This window comes from Python bivittatus, unplaced genomic scaffold, assembly GCF_059951505.1.
Source record: "Python bivittatus isolate LINGU-HERP-01145 unplaced genomic scaffold, Pbiv_v1 ctg000850_np1212, whole genome shotgun sequence".
Taxonomy (NCBI): Eukaryota; Metazoa; Chordata; class Lepidosauria; order Squamata; family Pythonidae; genus Python; species Python bivittatus.
In genome coordinates this window covers 1849070-1870548 of record NW_028277112.1, presented here as the reverse complement: position 1 = coordinate 1870548, position 21479 = coordinate 1849070, and the positions used below count along the sequence as shown (strand labels likewise).

Below are 21479 nucleotides of genomic sequence, written 5' to 3'. Positions count from 1 at the left end.
CTAGGTTCAAGAAATTCATTAATGCTTCTAATCGTAAAAAAAAAAAAAAAAAAATCACAGTCATCCTAATTATTTAATATATTCAGATCATAAAGAGTTTTTTTAACATACTCAATATCTGACAACTATTCTTGTGACCAGTATTAATACAAACAAAACATACTCTTTTTAAGGCTACATGTTTTATCAAAAGCCTCAAAAGGCTTCATTCATCAAGCAGTGATCTCACTTAGAATAATTGTCAGAACTGCCACATATTTCAGCAAAAAAGTTATTTCAGTAAGAATGTTCATTTATAGGTTAAAAAGTTTTAAGAATTTCCAGCAACAAATATGTGCAAAGTTACAGTGGCAATAACATAGCTTCTTTGAGTACAATGAAACAATAGAATTGCATAGAAAACATGGGAAAGGAAGTTTAGCCCAAGATGAATGACCTAAGCAATATGTTTTCCTTAACAATAGAAAACAAAGAAGTTTAAGAGTGGTACTTCATCTGTCTTCAATCATGTTAATTATGTTTTATTCCTTGCTTACAATTCTAACACCAAACACTGATTTGTGCAAGTTTAATTCACTAACTTGTCAAGGCAAAAACTTTTAAAATTCTAGGGCATCCACAAGTCGAGACAACAAAAGGCATAACGTGTCTGAACATATATAATAACTTAGAAACCTTGAGTGATAAGGTAAGTATTCTGAAATTATTTCTCTGGCAGTGAATTCAAAGACTGCCATAACTTTGTTCACATTCCCAGAAAAGTCGGTTCTAAAACCTTTCTTTGCCAACATGTTAACCAAAAACAATCACACTGAAGCATCATTGATGTTTTATGTTTAACAGGAGTATTACAAATAGCTTCCAAACTTGCCAAAAATACCTATACAGTGAATGCTGAAAATTCCCAACATTTAAAAAAGTGGGGTCTTTTGGTTTGTTTTTATTTGGCTTAAAAATTCTCAAGATTTGAAATTCTCAAAAGCTGCTCATATTTACCTGAATGCTAAATACTTTCACATATAAGATGCTTTTTGAAAATGTCTTTATAAGGCAATCAATAATCTGTTACTATATCTGAAAGAGCAATCATACTGTAAGGTCAGACTGTACCTTTTTTTAACAGCTTTTTGTTCAGGTGAATGTTAGTAAAAGATGTATGATTTCACCATCCTTAGAGAAGAAAAGCAGGCAGCTTTCTGACAAGGAATACTTCACTGATGAACCATTTATCATGCTGTACTTGAAGCCTGGTAATCCATACTTTAAAATTGTCTCTACGTTTCTGCACAGTGTATAAATGCAAATGAAACTTTTCCAGCAAAATTATTCACTGAGAAAACAGCTCTCCCATCACCACATCTCCTACCTGAAGCCCTCGCCTCCTCAGAATGCTGGACTCGTCCATTCTCTCCCTCATTCCTTCTATAACAATATAGCCATGCTGTAGTATCTCAGACTTCAGCACACTTATTCAGATCCTAGCAGCTGCTAAGCACTTACATCACAGTTTATCTGATTGGAAAGGAATAGTCAGCTGACTTTAGCCAGTTATTCACTCAGCAACTTCTGAGCTCATGCATGTTTGCAGTACTGTATCACAAAGCAGCAAGTGGGCTCCAGACACCTAGCAAATTTATCTAGACAGGAGTAGCTATTTGACAGAGGAAATCCTGCAGGAGGACTGTTACGCACACAAAACAATAACCCTGCCATCCTGTGCTAACATGCCGTTTTAACCACCGTCTGTAGATCAAGTTTTTGAGAGGAAGCTGTGAGGTCAAAATGCCTGAGTTAATCAGCGGTGGCACCTAAAGTGAAGACAGAAACTAAGAGTAATAATGGAAAAACTAAAACGTAGCTGGATATTCAAACAACATAACAATCTGGCTCTCGTCATTCAATGGCACCAAAAAAAATGCAGAAGCAGAACTGTAGAAGCAGCTTTCCATTCTACCCACTGCTAGCACTGATTCTAAAAAACAGTTATCAGTTATTTAGCTTCCTAGGAAATAAGAATTGCCTCTGGATACAAAACCATTTAAAATATCAGCATTCATAGGATTAATATCTGATAAAATACAATTATTAGTTAGAAAGTTCAGCTATGCTCAGAAAACAAAGCAATAAACAGAAGTATTATTTCTACCATCATGCATAATTTCACACTCTATTCTGTTTACTCTGATCATTTTCATTTTATTCCAGTTCTAGATAGGAAGGTTATGAACATTAAGTTTTAGAAGACTGCATATTGCAAAACAAAGAGTGTACCACAACACTCATATTACATAGATTTTAAGTTTTAAATTCTGCTTTCTGTATTTCAGTAGAGAAGAATGACTGAATGTCAAAGGGAAATAAAAATCAACTTGACAACTAAACAAAGCCTCACCTTTTTGAGTTCATGATCTGAAGACAAACAAATTTCAAAAGAAAAAGAGAAAGCTATTTGATTTGACTTATCAGTATAGCTTAGGTTATCCCAATTATTGATTTTTTGAAGCTGTCATCAGGCTATTAAGCTTGATATCAATTGATTAGACTATATCATTAAAAACTGCTTAGGGATTTAAATGCCTATCCACCAAGTAAATCAATTGTATTTTATGTTTCATAAATGGGCTCTGCAATTCTCTTTAGACTTACAAAACAAATTCTTGCAAACACATAAGAATCCCCACTAAAAGAGGATCCTTTTAAATATATGAACAACAAATATATGAAGATTAATTTTTGGAAACCACTTCAAGTTAATTCACAAAATTTAAGGATATGTAAGCAACAAGAAGAAAGTGAAATACATCTGTCTGTTTCACAGATACAGGATTAACAGGATGCCTGATCATCAAAATATGAGCAAGTGTTTTGGAATATCCATCAATCAATATCAGTTTTGCTTTCCCATACTTATGTATATTTGTGTACATAAAACAAACCTGTACATCTTTTATAGTTCTAGCATAGGTAAGTTTTTTTTCCTTCGTTGCTTGTAAGCTATTACAGATTATTTTAAGAGGAAAAACAATATATAAATAAATCAAGTTATGTCAGAAATAGCTATTTCCTCAAATTTTAAAGTACTACAGCATACATTTGCTGCATAGATTAATGACTGACAAGCAAATAATAAAAATGTGAGTTTGTTTACCTCGAGCCAACCAGTCCTAGTTAGGCTGACCTCCTCTCCCCAATCTTTCCTTCATCTAATCTGTTCTCCACTTATTGATCTCTCCTAGCTATTTCTCAAAAGGCTCAGCTTGTGTTTGTCTCTACCTTTTCTGCTTTCCTCCCAGCATCTCATTGCCCCAACTGGATGGCCAGCACAAGCAAGTCTCAAATCATGTACAACCTAGACACACCCATGAGAGCTTCAAAGGACCATTATTAGGTATTGTGCAGTTCTTGATTTGAAAGACATGGTAAAGAAATGTTCTCACAGTATCGTGTTTCTTGAAGCATTTACATTCTACCACTTCTGTTGATCCTTCCCAACTGAACATTTAGCCTTGAGGTTGTTAGAGAATTCCCTCTCTTAGCAAGAGCAAGTTGCCTCCTTACCTAAAGGAGGCAATTATTAGATCAGTCTTAAGAAACCTGCATTGGCTCCTTTGGAAACCGGCAGTTTTTCTCCTTTATTTAATTAAACAGAATAGAAAAAAGAAAAATTTGAGAAAGTAGAAAAGCAAATTGACAAAAATAGTACATGTAAAAGTTTTTTTGTGTGTATGCACATGTATATACACAAGTTCATATCCATGCACGTGGAGAGACAAACTGGAGCTGTAGCCATCAGCAGCTATGAGCTCTGGTGAAGCATTGTGTCTTTTCATTGGCCTCTGCAAAGCCTAGGGAGGCAGAGCTACCTGGCAGCCCACAGGAAAGCAAGGGCCGGCCAGGTCTGCAAGTGGGAGATTTTCAGTAGCTGGAACACTTAGAGCAGCAACAGAGCCATAGCTAAACCAGACTTGCGGTGGCAAGTGGAATTCAGCTTTCTTTCTAAGACACTGCCCATCAGCCACTGCAGATCTCTTGACAGCATGGTGGCCACTGCAGAAGATTCGGTGTTCTCTCTCTGGATGACAGCAGCAACACTGGGACTAGGCTGGTGCTTCAGGTGGACTTCTAGGCTGCAGAGCAGGAAGGGGACAGATGGAGAAGGCCTGATGTCTAGAATGGCAACAGGAGCAGGATTCTGGTCTTGAAAGAGGACCAGCATGCATCCTGTGGCTGCCATCAGACTGGACGCATAACGCAGTGATCATCTTCCCAGGTTCATCATTTCCATCAATCAGTTTTGAGGGTTTTGCACAGATTCGCCTTATGTGCCAATTGTGCCTGTTTCTGGACTGGGAGGCCTTACTCATAGTGGCTCATGCCTTAGTCACTTCTGCTTGGATTACTGTAATGAACTCTACATGGGGCTGCCCTGAAGAGCATTTGGAAGCTGCAATGAGGCCAGAATGCATTGGGATGGGCAGTTTTGGGCACTTCGTGATACACCCACTTCACACTTCTACTCCATGCACTGGCTCCTAGTAGACTTCCAGGTGCAATTAAAGGTGCTGAGTGTCATCTATAAAGCCCTAGATGGCATAGGGCCAGGGTTGTTGTGGGACTACCTATCAAGTATATGCTCTGTACATCAGGCCAGAGATAACTTGGGTCAAGTCCATCGTTGCCCTGGCAGCCGTGAACTCTCTAGCAGCTGCCAAGCCCACAACAAGAACAGCAACATTCAACTCCTCTAATGCCAAAAGCTTAAGAAACTCCACTGCCAACCCAGTCCTTCATGAAATCCAGTATTGTCGGGCCTAGCCCAAGGAACTCCAGGAGACCATGCAGAATCAATCCAGCAAGGTTTATTAGCTACAACCCCTTAACAAGAATTTTCCCAGAATGAAACCAATTCCCAGGCTCAGCCAGTTCACACCAATGGAATTTCTTAGGGAGGTGCCAGTCTCCTCCGCTTATCTCTTCCTTGCTCCTCTGGAGATGAAAGCACATTCTTTACTCACCTCCTACCATTCCAGTCCATCACAAGTATGTTATCCAACCTCCCCTGACCCCTCCACTCCCCCTTTCAGTCCGCAAGTCTCATCCAAAACACCCACATACACCATTAGGCTACTGGTACCAACTATGGAGATGCTTCTGATTTACACTCAGCATCCCATACTCACGATTACCAGCTAAACAACCTCCCTTCTCTAATACACATCCCACATATGGTATCATACCACAATCCCATCCCTATTGCACTTTCAACAAAGAAATGGGGAAAGTTGGAAACCAAATCAACCAAGTTGCACCCCTGCCTCCCCCAATCCTCACCCAGAGGATAGCAGTTAATGTGACCCAAGTCAAACCCCACCTACTCGGAATTCCAACGAGAAGCCTTCCAGTCTAAGAGCAACAGTCCGGTGCCTTTAGTCACTGACCTCTTAAATAGCACAGAAAGACATGCCTTAAAACTGGTTGATGTAAAAGTCTGATACAACAGCTGAAATTGATGAGGTGGCTGCTGTTCCATCTGCCCAATCCAATGGCAGTCACAAGACCAAGATCACTCCTCTCTCAAGACCACCAGCCCACTCCTGCTTCCACTGCCATTTGGAACAACAACATTTATCCAAAAGTCACAATCAGATCTCATCTGGCCACCAGCTCCCTTGTCACTCCACAGCTTAGAAGTCCACCTGAGGCACCAGCCTAGTCATCAAATCACTGCCACCATCCAGGAGGATAGATCAAAGATATCCAAAATCCAAGATATAATCCATATCTGAAAGTGACTTGTATATAAGTCACAAGTAAATCCGTACTCCAAACCATTGAGTAACCAGGGCCATAAAGTTATCTTCCTAATGTTGAAGGACACAACATAGTGACTAGAACAATATGAAGAATCTATTTCTCTTGTTCAGATGTCAATTTCTATATAACTGGTAGGTATTCAAAAGAATATGGACATCCAAAAATGTTAAACCTAGTCTCAAAGTCAAATTAATATGTATTACTTCTTCCTAGAAAATAACCATTTTTAGGGCACTACAAAAACATATACTTTAATGAAATGTTATTGTCATTGTATCTCCAACAACATGGTGATTTTTTCATTCCATTTCTATATAACATAGTAAGATCCAGTATATCTGAAATAGGTTTTTGTTGCTGTGGTTGAATAAGCTGTAGTCTAAGATTGAAATGAATTTTTTTTTTTTAAATCAGAAGCTATTTCCCTTGTTTAGACAAAATGTGGATCTTCCTTCTTCCATTCAGTCCTTAAAATATGCATATCAAAAGGATTTATCAATAATAAATATCTGTAAAACTGTGGGCTTTTTTTGTCTCATAAAATGCACTGATCAATTCTAATAATTTAGATATCTCTGAAGCTGAAAATGCTACTGATTCAAATTAAGATGTTGATAAATGTTAAAGTTATAAATTCTGCCAGTGGGTGGCAACAGACAAATGTCATTTATCCTTTAACATGAAATGTTAAAAACTCATAATGATCATCCAATAATTGATGTAAAGTAAAAAAAAATCCCAACATCTATCCAAATCATTCATATAATAGCCTTTTTAAAATAAATGATAGGATCTAGATTATAGCAACAATGTAGTATGAGAAAAAGAATCAAAATGCAACATTATATTACAATTTTCTTATCAATGTAAGAGTGACTAGAGATATGCCTAACCTACTATACTTGGAATCCAAAACAATTCAATTAACTAATGATGCTATATGTGAATGTTCCAAAAGAGCCCAGGAAGAAGAATGTATACTAAATGAAGCCATCTAAAATTTGGTGCTTGTCAAATGTTTCACACAAGGTATAATTTAAGATTCAGAAAAACACTCTTAAGTAAAGATATCGAAATAGTGGTAGCTTCTCAGCTTCAGTTAGTATTGGGAAAAACAAATTAATCTGATCCATTTCAAACTTGCTTCAAAGTAAACCAAGGGATGAAACTGCTGAAGAGTTTCCCTACTTGGATTGTTCGTCAATTGCTTAGCATGCAGGAAGAAACAAATAATTTTGTTTTGTTTCAAAGCATCAGAGAACATCCTCCCAGCCAATTTAGGCACTGACAAGTATATTAAAAAGAGCTCCATAGTGTAGGAGTTGTATATTTTCAAAAAACACACTAGACAGATGAGTATTCAATGAGCAAAAACATGTCTTCTCTAAAGGGCATCTCTGAATGTTTTCCATTCATAGTAGAAAAAAAGAACATCGTGGCAAGTCCAATGTTCTGTTTTCCTTCTATGCCTGTAAGTTCCAAACTGGGACTTATCAGCCGGTGATAAATGCAGATGGTTTCTCATTTACCAAAGTTGAGCAATATTCTAACGCTGAAATATGATACTTCTTCTATTAGACAAACTGTACTAGCAAGAGACAACAGAGAAGAGTGTAACTGGACAATCAGAAAGTTCAAAGACATAACTGGACCTCTTTCTTACACTGTAGACAACATTTGGAGATTACACATTGAGCAAAAGAAAACAGAAATACAGAAAGAAATTGCATCTGATATGGTTGGAGATCCAACTGTAATTCCTGGATTACCACCAATAAAACCAGCTCCTGAAGTAGACTCACAACTGGTGGATGCTCCACAGTTGGCAGTACCATCAGACACTCCAAGCATGCCTCTGTGTGCTAAACAGCATTATCTCTTTCAGATATGAAAGCCACCTCAGTGCCTCGATTTCTAAATTTAACAGTGTCTGTATTTAAGCAGGAAGGACATTACTATATTGGATTATTGATATAATTCCTTGATTAATTAATTATGTGCCATCAAGTTGTTTTCCACTCTTACAGACCACATACAGTAGATTTGTTATCTTATACTGTTACCTTGAGAGGCTTCTGTAAACTATCATTTTTGAAGTCATTTGAATTAGTTTTTGTAGAAGTTTCAGTAAGTAAGCAGTAGAAAATTCTACCTCTGAGTCTAAAGTATTTTGTTTGAGCAAAACAAAATACTGCTCTTTTAATGTTTTGCCCCATCCTGGACTCCCTGACCCTCTAGGCAAATAGCTAAACCAAAGAAAATCCACAAGGACTGAAGCTTGGTTGCAACAAATATACTTTAAACAAACAAGAACAGTCTTGAAAGGTAATCTTATGTATGTAGTAAAAGAACAATGCTACACCAGAATCCACACTACAGTAAGGAGTCAGGGGGGAAAAACTCCCCATGATAGAATAAACCTAACATGGGTCACACCAGTTTCAACCTAAATAAGACAAAGGGTCTTGGAAACAGTTGTTTATATTACTCTTATTTGGTAACAGTATAACTATTCTGAGAATGCCAGTTGCAAACACACAGAAGACTCAGTTGCAAGAATCTCAAGTGTATAAATTTAATGTAATGTTTAAAAATTAAGTAATGCAACCAGCTTTTTCTTTTTCATCTAATATTTGACATCAGACTCTTTGAACTGTAAAAGCTTCAAGTCTTAATTGTGTATTGTCAAAGACAGGTCATAATGATGTTGATGATGATGATGATAATAATAAATAATTTATTAAACTTGTATACCTCCTGATTCTCAATGATGCATGACAGTGAAAAATTTTGTGGAAACCACTTAATTCAGTGATAAATTTAGACTACTGTACAGGTGGTCCTCATTTAACAATCACTCATTCAGTGACTGTTCAAACTTACGATGGCGCTGAATGAGTGGTAGTTATGACCAGTCCTCGTACTTATGGCTGTTGCAGCATCCCCACAGTCATGTGATCACAATCCAGGTGCTCAGCGCCCAGCTCGCAATTATGACATCCCTCAGTCATGATCACAATTTGTGATCTTCCCTGCTGGTTTCTGACAAGCAAGGTCAATGGGAAAGCCAGCAGGAAGTCACAAGTCAGGGTCACATGAGGTCCTTGCTTAATGACCCACATGGTCCTCACTTAATGACAGAAACCGGGACTGCCAGGACAGCCATCACTAAGCAGCACGGTCACGTGGTTTTTCAACTTATGACTGCATTGCTTAACAAAAGAGTTTCCAGTCCCAATTAGTATTGTTAAGTGAGGACTACCTATACTGTATTTAGCATTTGTTTTATAATGCAGTGTATTAAATTCCTTTACTATAGCATGGAGCCATTCCAGATTTGAAAAAAATATTTCTGTATTTGTGTTTATATAGTATGGCAAAATTGTGCCATTTTGTCCTAACAGTATGTGTCAAAATACACCATCGGAGCCTAACAAGTAGAGCTGTACTGGGAACACAATTTCCTTTAGACTCAGGCAAGGAGGATATGTTTGGATACAGAGGGACCAATATGTACTTCCAAATGATAAAGAGGATTATGGATACTTTTTCATCCCTTTCTACTATCTGGACCAGACTTTCCTAGTTTGGTTTCTCCAGATGTCTCACACTACATACCACATAAATCACAGACAATGTGGATAATGTTCAGGGATGGTGAAACTATAGATTAAAATATCAGGAGAAAACCAGATCAAGGAAGCCTGTTATACTCTGGTAAATTAACAAAAACTTTAGAGTGTTATGCTACAGCAACATTTCCACAGATAACACTTTTCAGATGACATAATTTTAACATCTTATTTTAATGCTGATAGACTTTACTCCCTTAGTGCAAATATCTTTCATCTGATTCATCCAAATGCTTGTCTCCTTCTAGTCTGAAAATAAAATGAGCATATAGGGTTAATGTTTTCAACTAAATGCCTTACAAATTAAAAAAATGATGTCTCTCAACATTCAATATATCAGAGCCTAGGTTTGATGAAACTACATGAGTACCTGAGCCTAGGTTTGATGAAACTACATGAGTACCTGAAGTCACTGGGAGAGGCACTGATGAAGTGGGAGTCTAGTATCACCCTGTTATATTTTCCAAGAAATTCCTGCTATTTTGTTTTCTTGTTCCTTAGGACCGTTAGTGTTTGCACACCGGGCATTTAGAATGAAACAGCCATCCTTTGTTAATTTTTTTACAGCATCAGCTTAATACCATTATCCCAATAACCGTAATCTCCCAGTTTCTCCAAGATAGCTTCTTCTTTTCCTCACCCAAAACAGAAAAACAAAAAATTAGTACCATTTCCATAAGATAATTTTTTCTAATGGCTGTTTTTAATTAGTCACTGATTTGGGACAGGTAAACCTATCACAGCTTAGTGTACATTCACTATGTAACATATACTGACCACCATTTTATCATCTGAATTACTTTAAGTGCTTTTCTGCAATATTTTTAAAGTTAAAAAAATTAATAAACGATCATCTAAATGAAAATGTTATAATGCTATAGAATATAATCCTAATTTTAAAAAAATTATTTGAAAGTAACTTCTTCAGCATATATTGAATGGATTAGTACACTGTATATGTCTCTTAATTGGTGGAATGCAGCCAACAGCATGTTATCTTACAAAATCACCTCTAAATTAGAGATCCTAGCTTGCACACACTAGCATAACTGGACTTGGGGTAAAATTGGGCTTTGATTGTACTTGACCTGAAAATAAATGTATCAAAGTTCAAGCTATCTGTGATTTTGACAGGAGAAATGTAATGAACAATTGCAAATTAAATATACATGGCAAAAGATTACAGCAAGTCCATTAATCTATGTACCTTGGAAGAACTTTATTAAAAATTAGGAAATGGATGGAGAACTTAAGGCATGCAAATGCTGGTAGATGGAAGTAGGCAGTATACGGTCTGCCTTCTCCAGACAGTTAGGTTTTTGCCTAATATATCTGAGGCATGATCATTTGAGCCTGGTCATTTGTGCCTTGAGTGAAAACTCTAGATTTATTTGTTCAATGATACATTTGTTTTCTTGGCTATCCATGGTATTCTCAGGAGTCTTCTCCAACACCAAAGTTCAAAAGCATCAATACTCTTTCTGTCTTGCTTCTTCAAAGTCCAACTTTCACTTCCACAGATTCTTTGTAGGTATAGACACATCCCAGCATCTGAATATCTTTTCCAAGGCCTTCATGATTACTCTGCCAAGTATACATTCCATGGCTTGACATGATCAACACAATCAACAGTATAATCAATGAAGCACATTGGTATTTTCTTTTGGTATTTTGGTATTCTTTGTCATTTTCAATTATCCCATGTACTCCATCTGGTGATGTCCATGTACATAGGTGTTATTTTGGTTGTTTGAAGACAATGTTAGCGATGAAGAAATTATTGGATTAACAGAAATTGCTAAATTGTTTCCTGATTCATTTCAGTTTCCTGGCCTTACAGTCAGCTACATTTTCCTCCCTGATATTTCCAACTTTGGCATTCCAGTCTCCAACCACGAGCAACACATCTTGCTTGTATGTTCTGTCAATTTCAAATTGAACTTGACCATAAACCTCACCAACCTCCTCTTTTTCTGCATCAGCAGTTGGAGCATAAATTTGGATAATCGTCAAATTATCTATGACATTTATTGCATTGTAGCCATGTACTGTTGTTGCTATACTCTTGTTAATTATGAAAGCAATGTTGTAGGTTCTTTGTTTTTCATGTACCAACTAGTAAAAAGTGTGATCTTCTGAATGAAAGTGTCAAATTCCAATCCATCTCAATTTGTTGATGCCTAAGACATCAATGTATAGTCAATTCATCTCATCTTTTATTGCACTGAGTTTTTCTGCATTCATGCATCTTACGTTCCATGCTCCCACTGTAATCCTATCTTTGCAGCTTTGGATTTTCTTTTCCTGCACGGCAACATCAGTAACTAGATGTCCTAAAGGCTTTAATCTAAACACCATTAGTACTCTGAAAGATCTTCAACTCTCCTCAGTAGTGTGCCATCAGTCCATCATCCAGCACTATATTGTTAATCATTTAATATTTTCTATCCATATGATTTTCTTGATAAAATACTGAAGTGGTTTTCCACTGCCTTCGTCTATGAAATGATGTCTTTACTGTTGTCAGTAAAATGATCGTCCACCTCCAGCATCTTCCTTTATCACTACTGCCCGATATAGGTGCACTGCTTGCTTTAGCTGGGCAACTGAGATGATCTTCAAGCCTTAGGTGACCCTGCTGGGATTATATATTCTTGGCATACACTCCCAGCATTCTCTTCTCATACCAACCTGGAACACCGTCCCTCCTGGTCAAAATGAGGCAGCACTGCAGGACTTAGGGGGGTGGTTAAATAAATAGAGAAGTATAATTATTGTGCTGATCTGATCTAGATTTCATGTTTCTGTCTTTTAGTTCGTTTGCTTACTACTTGTTACTCTTTTTGTATTTTACATAATATGGTTGACCCTGAAAGGCAATAATGTAACTTTTTTGGTCACTGCTATTAGTTAAAATGATGATGACCAAAAGCCACTTTTTAAATCATAACCTTAAAAGCTGCCCACTAGTGGCAGGGACCATACCAAAGATCACCTTAACCACTTCCTTAGTCAACCTTCCCCCCTCCAGATTCCAGGTAACACAGCTGGATAATATCCCAGCCTTCATATCAGAGTCCGTCCAGGAGGAGTCAAGACTCTGGAATGTCTGACCAATTTTGTCTATCTTTCTCAATTTTGGGGAAAACAGTCAAACCTGCCAAGTGGGAGTTCTTCTTGAACATCCTTTCCTAAAAGAGAGTATACCACCCTAAACATGATAGCCAGCTGACAGCTTGCCAACACTATAAGGGAGACGTAATGATGATTTGCCTCTCTTATTGTCAAAGTGTGGGTTTGAACCTGAGCTTATACCTGTGCCTGATCAGGTTCACTTTCAGTCTTCCTTTGCTGGTACTCCAAGGATTGTTTCTACAACATCATCTCTCAGAGCTCCTTAAATCAAGCTGCATCTAGTATCGGCAAATACAAAAAGACGACTCGGGAATTTCATCAAAACCCTGGGTTGCCCAAGGCAACGGGGCAGATGGTCTGAGTCAAGATGACTTACTGCAGCATATCTATTTGATAAGTATTGATAGTATTAGCAAAATGCCGATAGAGTCTGAAGAAATAAAGGATATTTCATCGTATTATCCTCCCAACTACAAAATATACAAAATGAGGCTACTAATAGTAGCACTTGCAAAGGAAGTTATTTTGGGGTTACTAGGCATTAAAAAGAACATGGAAATGTAAAAATATCTAAGGAAACCAAAATGCAAAATAAAACAAAAATCTGAAAAGTCTACATTTACACCTCAAAGAATTACACAATTACTTTCCCAGTAGACTTGAGTTCTACTGTATTGAAAGACTTTTTTTTTTAATCTGCGCTCAGTCGTTACCGACATCACTTAACATGGATGTTGTATGATATAAATATATTTTATACACCTTTTGATATTTAGCTCCATTCTCTTAACAGGTATTGACTTAATTTACACACATTAAGTCATAATGTAATTCGTTTTTGGCTAAGTGTATTGTAAAAATCTAGGCAATGTAGATTATTCACCAAGCTGTAATTAAACCATGGCTTAAGTGCAATATGTAAACCAGACTGTTGTTTAGCATATCAGTCCTTTTTAGCTTAACACATTCTCCTGAACAGACTTGTCACTGTCTCAGAAAGCAACTTCCCAGAAGCACAGTGTGGCTTTCGGCCAGAACAGAGTACAGCAGACATGATTTTTGCCATGAGGCAAGTCCAGAAGAAGTGCATCAAGCAGGCAAGCCTCTTTACCCTGTCTTCATTGACCTGACAAAGGCATCTGACACTGTAAACAGGGAGGCTCTCTGGATCATCTTGAGATGTTATGGATGCCCGAGGAAATTTGTGAAGTTGATTCAGCTACTCCATGATGGAATGACAGGACAGGTTCTTTACAATGATGGTGATACATTAGCTGCATTTGCCGTTTCCACTGGGGTAAAACAGGGTTGTGTGCTATCCCCAGGCCTGTTCAATCTGTTCTTCGCTTGCATGTTGTCATGTTGTATCCAGGGTCTGAAGGAGGGAGTGTACATAAGGTACTAATTGGACAGCTCTCTCTCTGACCTTCACCACTAGAATGCAGGGACGAAGTGCTTCCATGCGGTCATCCAAGAAACCCCCTTTGCTGATGACTGTGCACTTCTGGTGTGCAAAGATAATGATCTACAGTTAATGCTGAACAAATTCTCAGACGCTGCTATGCTCTACAGCCTGACTATCAGCCTGAACTGAAGTACTTTACTAGCTGGTGCCAAATACCAACCCCATAGAACCAAAATTACTGTTGACAACACTCAGCTGACAAATGTAAACAGCTTCAAATACTTGGGAAGCATCATCTTGAGCAATGGGTCTTTGGACAAAGAACATGACTCCAGGATCAGCACGGCCAGCCAGGCACTGGGGCAGCTGTGTACTAGAGTGCTCAATCAACACAAATGCATATCTCCACAAAGCTGAAGGTCTACAGAGCTACAGTTATCCCTTATCTCCTATATGGATTTGAGTCCTGGACTCTGTATCAAAGGAACATCAAACAACTGGAGAAATTTCACATGTGCACTCTCTGCTCCATCCTTGGCATTCGTTTGCAAGACTGTGTTTCCAACCTGGAGGTCTGGGATCACACCCAGCATTGAATCCCTGATTAACAGAGGCCAGATACAATGGCATCCATCATCAGAACGGATGATCACTGTATCCCTCACCAGTTGCTCTATACAGGTAGTCCTCACTTAACAATTGTTCATTTAATGACAGTTCGAAATTACAAGGGCTTTGGAAAGAGTGCATTACAGCCCACAGAGCACTTCTGGCCATTGTAAAACGTTCTGCTTCCCCCCTGTGGTCACATGGCTGCATTTCATGCACTTGGCAACCAGCTCGCGTTTATAACCGGTTGCCAAGTGCCTTGCGATCATGTGATCGCCATTTGCAATGTTCTCTGCCAGCTTCCCCATTGGAAGCCAGCAGGGAAGGTTGCAAGCGGAGGGGATGTGGCGGTGGGCAGTTACGGGGCTCAAATCTTCAGATTTGAGGTGCCTGCCTTCACACCGCTGCGAGGTTTCCCCTGCCCCTTCAGCAGTGTGAAGGTGTGGACCTCAAATTTTCAGGTGTTCCATTCACCGCTGAGAGAGGGGAGGGGAAAGAGGATGGAGCAAAAGAGCTGTCTGCTGAAGGATTTCAACTCCACGTGGAGCTGAAATCCTTCAAGCAGACAGCTCTTTTGCTCCGTCGGCTTAACAACCCAGGAGATCACTTAACGACCACAACTGGGAATGCCCAGATTGAAGTCGTTGAGTGAAGCAGTCACATGGGCATCTTGCTTAATGGCTGTTTTGCTCAACGACCGAGATTCTGGTCCCAATTATCACTGTTATCTGTATTGTACTGGAGTCTGGGAAGAGACTTCCAGGTCGACCACACAAGTGCTACAAAGATACTGTGAAAGAAACCCTACACCACTGATACATCCAGCTAAGAGTACTAGAAGCTGCAGCTGCTGACCAAACCTGCTGGCAAGCCCTGTGCTATGAAGCCTCCACCAGCTTTGAAGACAGGTGCCACCAAAAACTGATAGAAAACCGTGAGCGGCGTCACAGAATAACACCCACAGTTACTACAACAATGGACTTCCAATGCCTCCATTGCGCTGAACTCTGCGCTTCCAGACTGGGACTGCAGAGCCACCTCCATGTCCACAGATGAACTGCACAACAACATGTCTTCTTCAGACTCAAATGACTACCATATATATACTTAATACTCTTCTTAAGGCAACTAGACTCCCTAAAATTCCTGACTTTCCACACCAGAAGCAGAGGGTACATCAGACTCCAAGGAAATACATGTTGTTTAAAGTTAAAAAAAAATAATAATAATCACATTTGCTGCTTCTTGCCTTGGATCCCCAGCTGTATCATTTTCCTCAATCCAAAATAGCATTTTGTTTTTCTCATATAGTCTGTATCTTTTCTTCAGCCATCTTCTTTTACAGCTTATCCTTTTCATTTCCATGGCATTTTTTGCAATCCTCACTATGCATAGTACTATTGCATTCCTAGCACCTGTAAATATCTTAAATTCTAACCAAATTGACAGATAATTCCTCATTTGATATATCACAGCACATTAAATCCATTTTCAAATGACATACATGGTTTATGCATGAAGCAGAACAGAATGGTAGCCTGTACTGAACTACTGTTTGCATTTTTTGTACATTTCTATCCAAATAAATTCCTTTCAGGACAGCAGACAAAAGATTCTCCCTCATTTACTGGGTTATTTAAAGTATCTATAGACTTTCTAAAAGTTGATTAGTAAATTAAGTATTACCTTTTGCTGCTCCCTAAATAGATGCACCTTCTATTTTAAAAATGAAGTAAAAATAGATCTATAATGGTAACTGCCATTATAGGTCCCTCTTAGCATCATCCTTGTGAGGGCTTCCCAAACAACAGCTTTATGCAACTGGAAAAAATGGCACATGTTAAGTATCAAGCTTGCATGTTATGCCAAAATATCATTTAGAAGCTTCAAATATCTATAGCAAATATTGCTATTTAAGATTCTTGCTTCACTTTCAACTTTTTAAAAAGATTTGAGGGGTGAGAGAAACAAGGACATTTCGGAGTAGAGGTGAAAGGTACATTTCTTACCAAAGGCCAACGAGAAAGATAAAAATACAGGTTTGTATTTAGCCATTAGCAAAGTCTACAATAGGATTATGCCAATCTTACCATCAAATCTACTATGAAAAATATTGATTTTCTGTCAGAAAGCATCACTTTGAGAAGAAGCACACATGGGCACAATCACAATATACACACACTGGCGTGTGCGTGCATGCACGTGTGTGTGTGTGTGTGTGTGTATATATATATACACATACACACACACACACACACAAACACACACATCTGCTAGAGGGAAAAATATAGGACAAAATAATGTTTTTGAAAGAGTACATCTATCCAGTAACAAATATACAGAAAAGTTGTAAAATAAAACTATTGTCTACTACATGCTTAGCATCTGATCGGGTGAAAAACAACAGAGATATCATAAAAAGTATTCTCACATACAGAACTAAACTAAGGGACAAAACTCATTGTTTTTTCCAGAAATATCACCTTCAGCTCTCAGGTGCTCGATTTAAACATATATCATTTTGCAAATAACATAGAAATCACTGAATACAAATAGCAAATCTAAAATTCTATTACATTCTGAAAGTAATTTTTACAAAGTATGCCAGTCCCTATCTATTGCGACACATTTAATATCCTTTTTGGGCTTTTCAATATTGCTGCCAGAAGGTAAACTCAGGTTCCAAAGCACCTTTTGATTATTTTTGTGCAGTACAATATGTTATGGCACAATATGCATCAGAAAACAAGTGTTCTGCCAGCATCATGACTTTCACACAAAGATTCCTCCAACCTTTATCGGCTGTCCTAAGCTCATTAAACCAGATGTTTCTGACAGAATACAATATACAACTCTGCAATACTTCTGATACAGCTGATAATCACTTAAAGGAAGCACTGTTAATAACATCTTTATACATTCTCTGCATCAATACTCATGTCTTAAAGCCTTTTACTGTCCAGCTGAAGTGTATTATAAAACACTTTGTTCTATTTATCCAACAAGGATTTATTCTAGACTGTAGCAGAAATGTTTGCTGGGACACAGTCCTAGTCAACATGTCATGGTTAATTACCAAATGCTAAGAGAGTCAGGGAAAATATCACAGAAGATGCCTTAAGGATTGGACAGTTACTACTCATTCAGTGACAGAAACATTTCCCACCAGGATGGACTTGGAACATTATTTTGGCGTAGGTACATGTCCCTGAAATTCAGCAACTGCAGTGCACCAGCAGTGCACCAGATTTCTACAGAGACTGGTGAAAGATTTCTTCTTGAATCACTAAATTAGTAATATCAAACTTGTATCTACACAGGCTACACAGAGTTCTCAGATACACAATTAAGAAATTAGATCTACTTCTATATTTAATGGAATCTCTAATGTCAATAATGAGAGGGAAAAAGACCAGAAACCTTTTTCAGGTGTAACAGCTCAATATAAGATAAACATAAGTTTATTTATTTATTTAATTAATTTTTATAGCTTCTATAATTTCTATAGATTAGTATTCCTAAAGTTGGTTATTGGAAAAAAATTTCCAGTGTTCCTCCCCAATCTTTTTAAAAAAATTATTAATTTAGTACACTGCATTAGAAATGGAACATTACTATTTTATGCTATTTGGTATGTGGCATTCCTATGTTGGGTAATGTATTTTAGCACTTTCCTTCCACATAGTCTTTGCCAAGTTATTATCGTTTTCAGTGTCACTCCCTCCCCACCTTTAACCATTGTTTTACTTAAACTGTCATTATGATTTACAAGAAATGCTGCAAAAACAAAACAAAGCATAAACTACACCACTAAATATTCCAGAATTGCAGCAATTGTAATATATCTGTTGTAACAATGGTAATTCATTGTCTGGTCTGAGGTTGTCCATAATCTAATTGTCAGTTATCATCCTTAGCACCCATCACTAGCAAGCTGATTTCTACAATATTTCACGGCTCTACTTCTAATTGTGTGTTTCAAAAAATCAGGGGTCTGCCTTGGAATAAAAATGAGTATCTATCCATATAAATTGATAATTTCAAATTATTATTAAAAACACTACAACATAGAGCAAAAAACCCAAAAGTATAGAAAGAAATATATCAAGAAAATGATAAAAATAAAAACTGAACTGAACCACAAGTATGTTTATTAGGTCTAATCCCAGAAAACATAAATGAAAAATATTAGAGTTTACTAAGATATATCCTGAAAGCTGCAAAAATAAATTTGGCACAACATTGGAAAAGATGAACCTTGCCAACAATATCAGATTGGGAGACCAAAATTGCAGAATATGCATCAATAGCAAAATTGACAATATATATTCATAATAGAAGTCTAACCAAATTTAAGCAAGAACGGCTTCATATATACTACACATCACACAGCAGGGCAAATTTAGGTATTTGAAATATGGTTTCTAGGAAAAAAATTATGAGCGATAAAAAATAATAGTCACAAGAACTTAGTAGATACTAGTAATAATCTTTAATGTTCAGTGTTAAGTATAAATATCTAGGTTGTAATCAGCAGTTGGGGAAACAGAAGGGAAGGGGAGAATGTGTTACTAGAAAGTTTTCTTATAAGGTTTTTATTTATGCTTAGCAGAGGTAGTCCTCACTTAACAGTTGCAGTTAGAACTGGCAACTCCATCACTAACGAACGCAGTCATTAAGTGAAATATCATGTGATCGCACCCAACTTACCTTGTCAGTTCCACTGAGGCCATTAAACAAATCACCTGTGGTTGTTAAGCGTGATGTCACATGACCACAACTTGCAACTCACTGCCAGCTTCCCCATTGACTTCACTTGTCAGAAGCCAGATGTGAAGGTCATAAATGGCAATCATGTGACCGCAACGATCGTAAATACGACTGTCGTAAATGCTCACCAGTTGCCAAGCACCCGAATCGCAATCACATGACCACAGGGATGCTGCAACCATCATAAGCGCAAGAACCAGTCATAAAACTACTTGTTCAGCACCGTCGTAAGTTCAAGCAGTCACTAAATAGGGCAGTCATTAACCAAGGACTACTTATAGTTGTTTTTCTTTGTGCTATTCAACTGTTAGCATCCAATGTAGACTTTTTTCCTCTGTATTTCATTATTTTAACAACAGAAATATTTTTTGAAAAATATAAGAAAACAACTGTTCATAACCCAAAGGAATATAGTTGCGTTTTTTATGTTAATTTGCTTTTTTTTTAATATTGTTTTATTGTATTATAAGACATAAGTAATACATTATATTATTTGGGTACAGTGGTATTTATACAGTATAAATTAGAGATTATTAAGACTGAGGATTTAGGTAATTTAAACCTTTATAGATAAAGAAAAAAGTTTATGGTTTCTGAAATGTTAATGTTCATATACATAAGGTTGCTTAAACTGTACACCTAGAGCTGAGGATAAACAGCTTCAAACTGCATTAAACTGCATTTTTGTCATATAATAAATATTTCTACCTTAAGCTTAATACTTAATACTGAGGTCTCCATTATATTGTTACTTGTTGTTGTTTATGTGAATTAAAAAAGAAAAAAAGGAAAACAAAGAAAAAAGGAAAAAAGGAGAAGAAGGTGCTCAAAAAAGTAGATAGGTATACGAATTTAGTTGTCTTGAATGACAGTATGGGATTAGTCCAACTACCAGTGAATGCTTACAGATACTTATGGTATTTGAAGTAGAAGAGAGATTTATTAAGAAATACAAGATAGAAAAGTCTCATTTCTAACTACATCTTGAAGAGCAGGAAGGCTGTGATTAAACCTGACATGAGAGAGACTGTGTTAGTTCTCTTGTTCTTAAACCCAGAGATTCCTTTAACTAACAAAAGGACAGCTGAGAAACAGCAGGGACAGAGCATGGTCTCCCCCCACCACCACCACCCCCCCGCTGCCATTTACTTCTCACTATTAGCCCTAGTGGTCGAATAAGCTCATAGGTGCAAAGGAATGACCATTTTCCAACCATTTTCTAGGAAGGAAGGAAGGAAGGAAGGAAGGAAGGAAGGAAGGAAGGAAGGAAGGAAGGAAGGAAGGAAGGAAGGAAGGAAGGAAGGAAGGAAGGAAGGAAGGAAGGAAGGAAGGAAGGAAGGAAGGAAGGAAGGAAGGAAGGAAGGAAGGAAGGAAGGAAGGAAGGAAGGAAGGAAGGAAGGAAGGAAGGAAGGAAGGAAGGAAGATAGATAGATAGATAGATAGATAGATAGATAGATAGATAGATAGATAGATAGATAGATCGATCTCATCCTTTTGTAATTCCAGGAAATAAAATAGTGCTGCAAATTAAGACTGATTCAGAAGAAACATCAGAGATAGAAAGATAGAAATATCAAGGAGATTGCTGAACAGCAAAGGATGAACCAGAGGAAACTGAAACTATCTGGTTCACACAGAAAAAAATCACCAGTACTTTGTCAAGTGCACCTAATCAGAACACTTCCAAGGGCACTCTATTCTAAAACTTCAGTTCATAAACCAAACCAAGGAGCATGTTGTGGAAAAGGATGGCTTGTAATTGAGTGATCTGAATAAGCACAGGATGGGAAAGATAAGCATCAAGCTTGAGAGATAAGAGTCTCAGCAACTGAGAATCGTTTTAAGTTTTAAATCTTTACAAACCAGTCTTTAAAAAGCAGTGAAAATCAGCAAATATGAATTGGAGGGTTTTTTTTAGAATTCTGAAGTTTTCTTTTAGCTAATTCTAACAAAATAAGTATTCTGAATTCCAGATATGAGTGTAAAATGATACTCTTCCTATTTGACTTTATAAAAATGTTATACAAACAACAGCAAATATTTCATTATTTTGTTTAGTATACCAAGTATGTGTTTTAATGCACCTATAAACATTAGTTAACAAGTCTGGAGGA

General features: G+C 37.4%; 1 protein-coding gene across 6 annotated transcripts in view; it reads right to left on the bottom strand.

Moving 5' to 3' along the window:
- The window catches only part of MAST4 (microtubule associated serine/threonine kinase family member 4), a 227359-nt gene that overhangs the window by 163507 nt on the left and 42373 nt on the right, over positions 1–21479 (bottom strand). The window contains exon 1 of one of the 6 annotated variants that reach the window (XM_088130325.1): positions 1367–1459. The exons of 4 other annotated variants lie outside the window; for them this stretch is intronic. In XM_088130325.1, the coding sequence (XP_087986451.1) occupies positions 1367–1417 (51 nt within the window). In that variant the 5' untranslated portion in view covers positions 1418–1459. Of the gene's footprint in view, positions 1–1366; positions 1460–21479 lie in introns of those variants that run through there. One more of the 6 variants, XM_088130322.1, reaches the window with a different exon arrangement.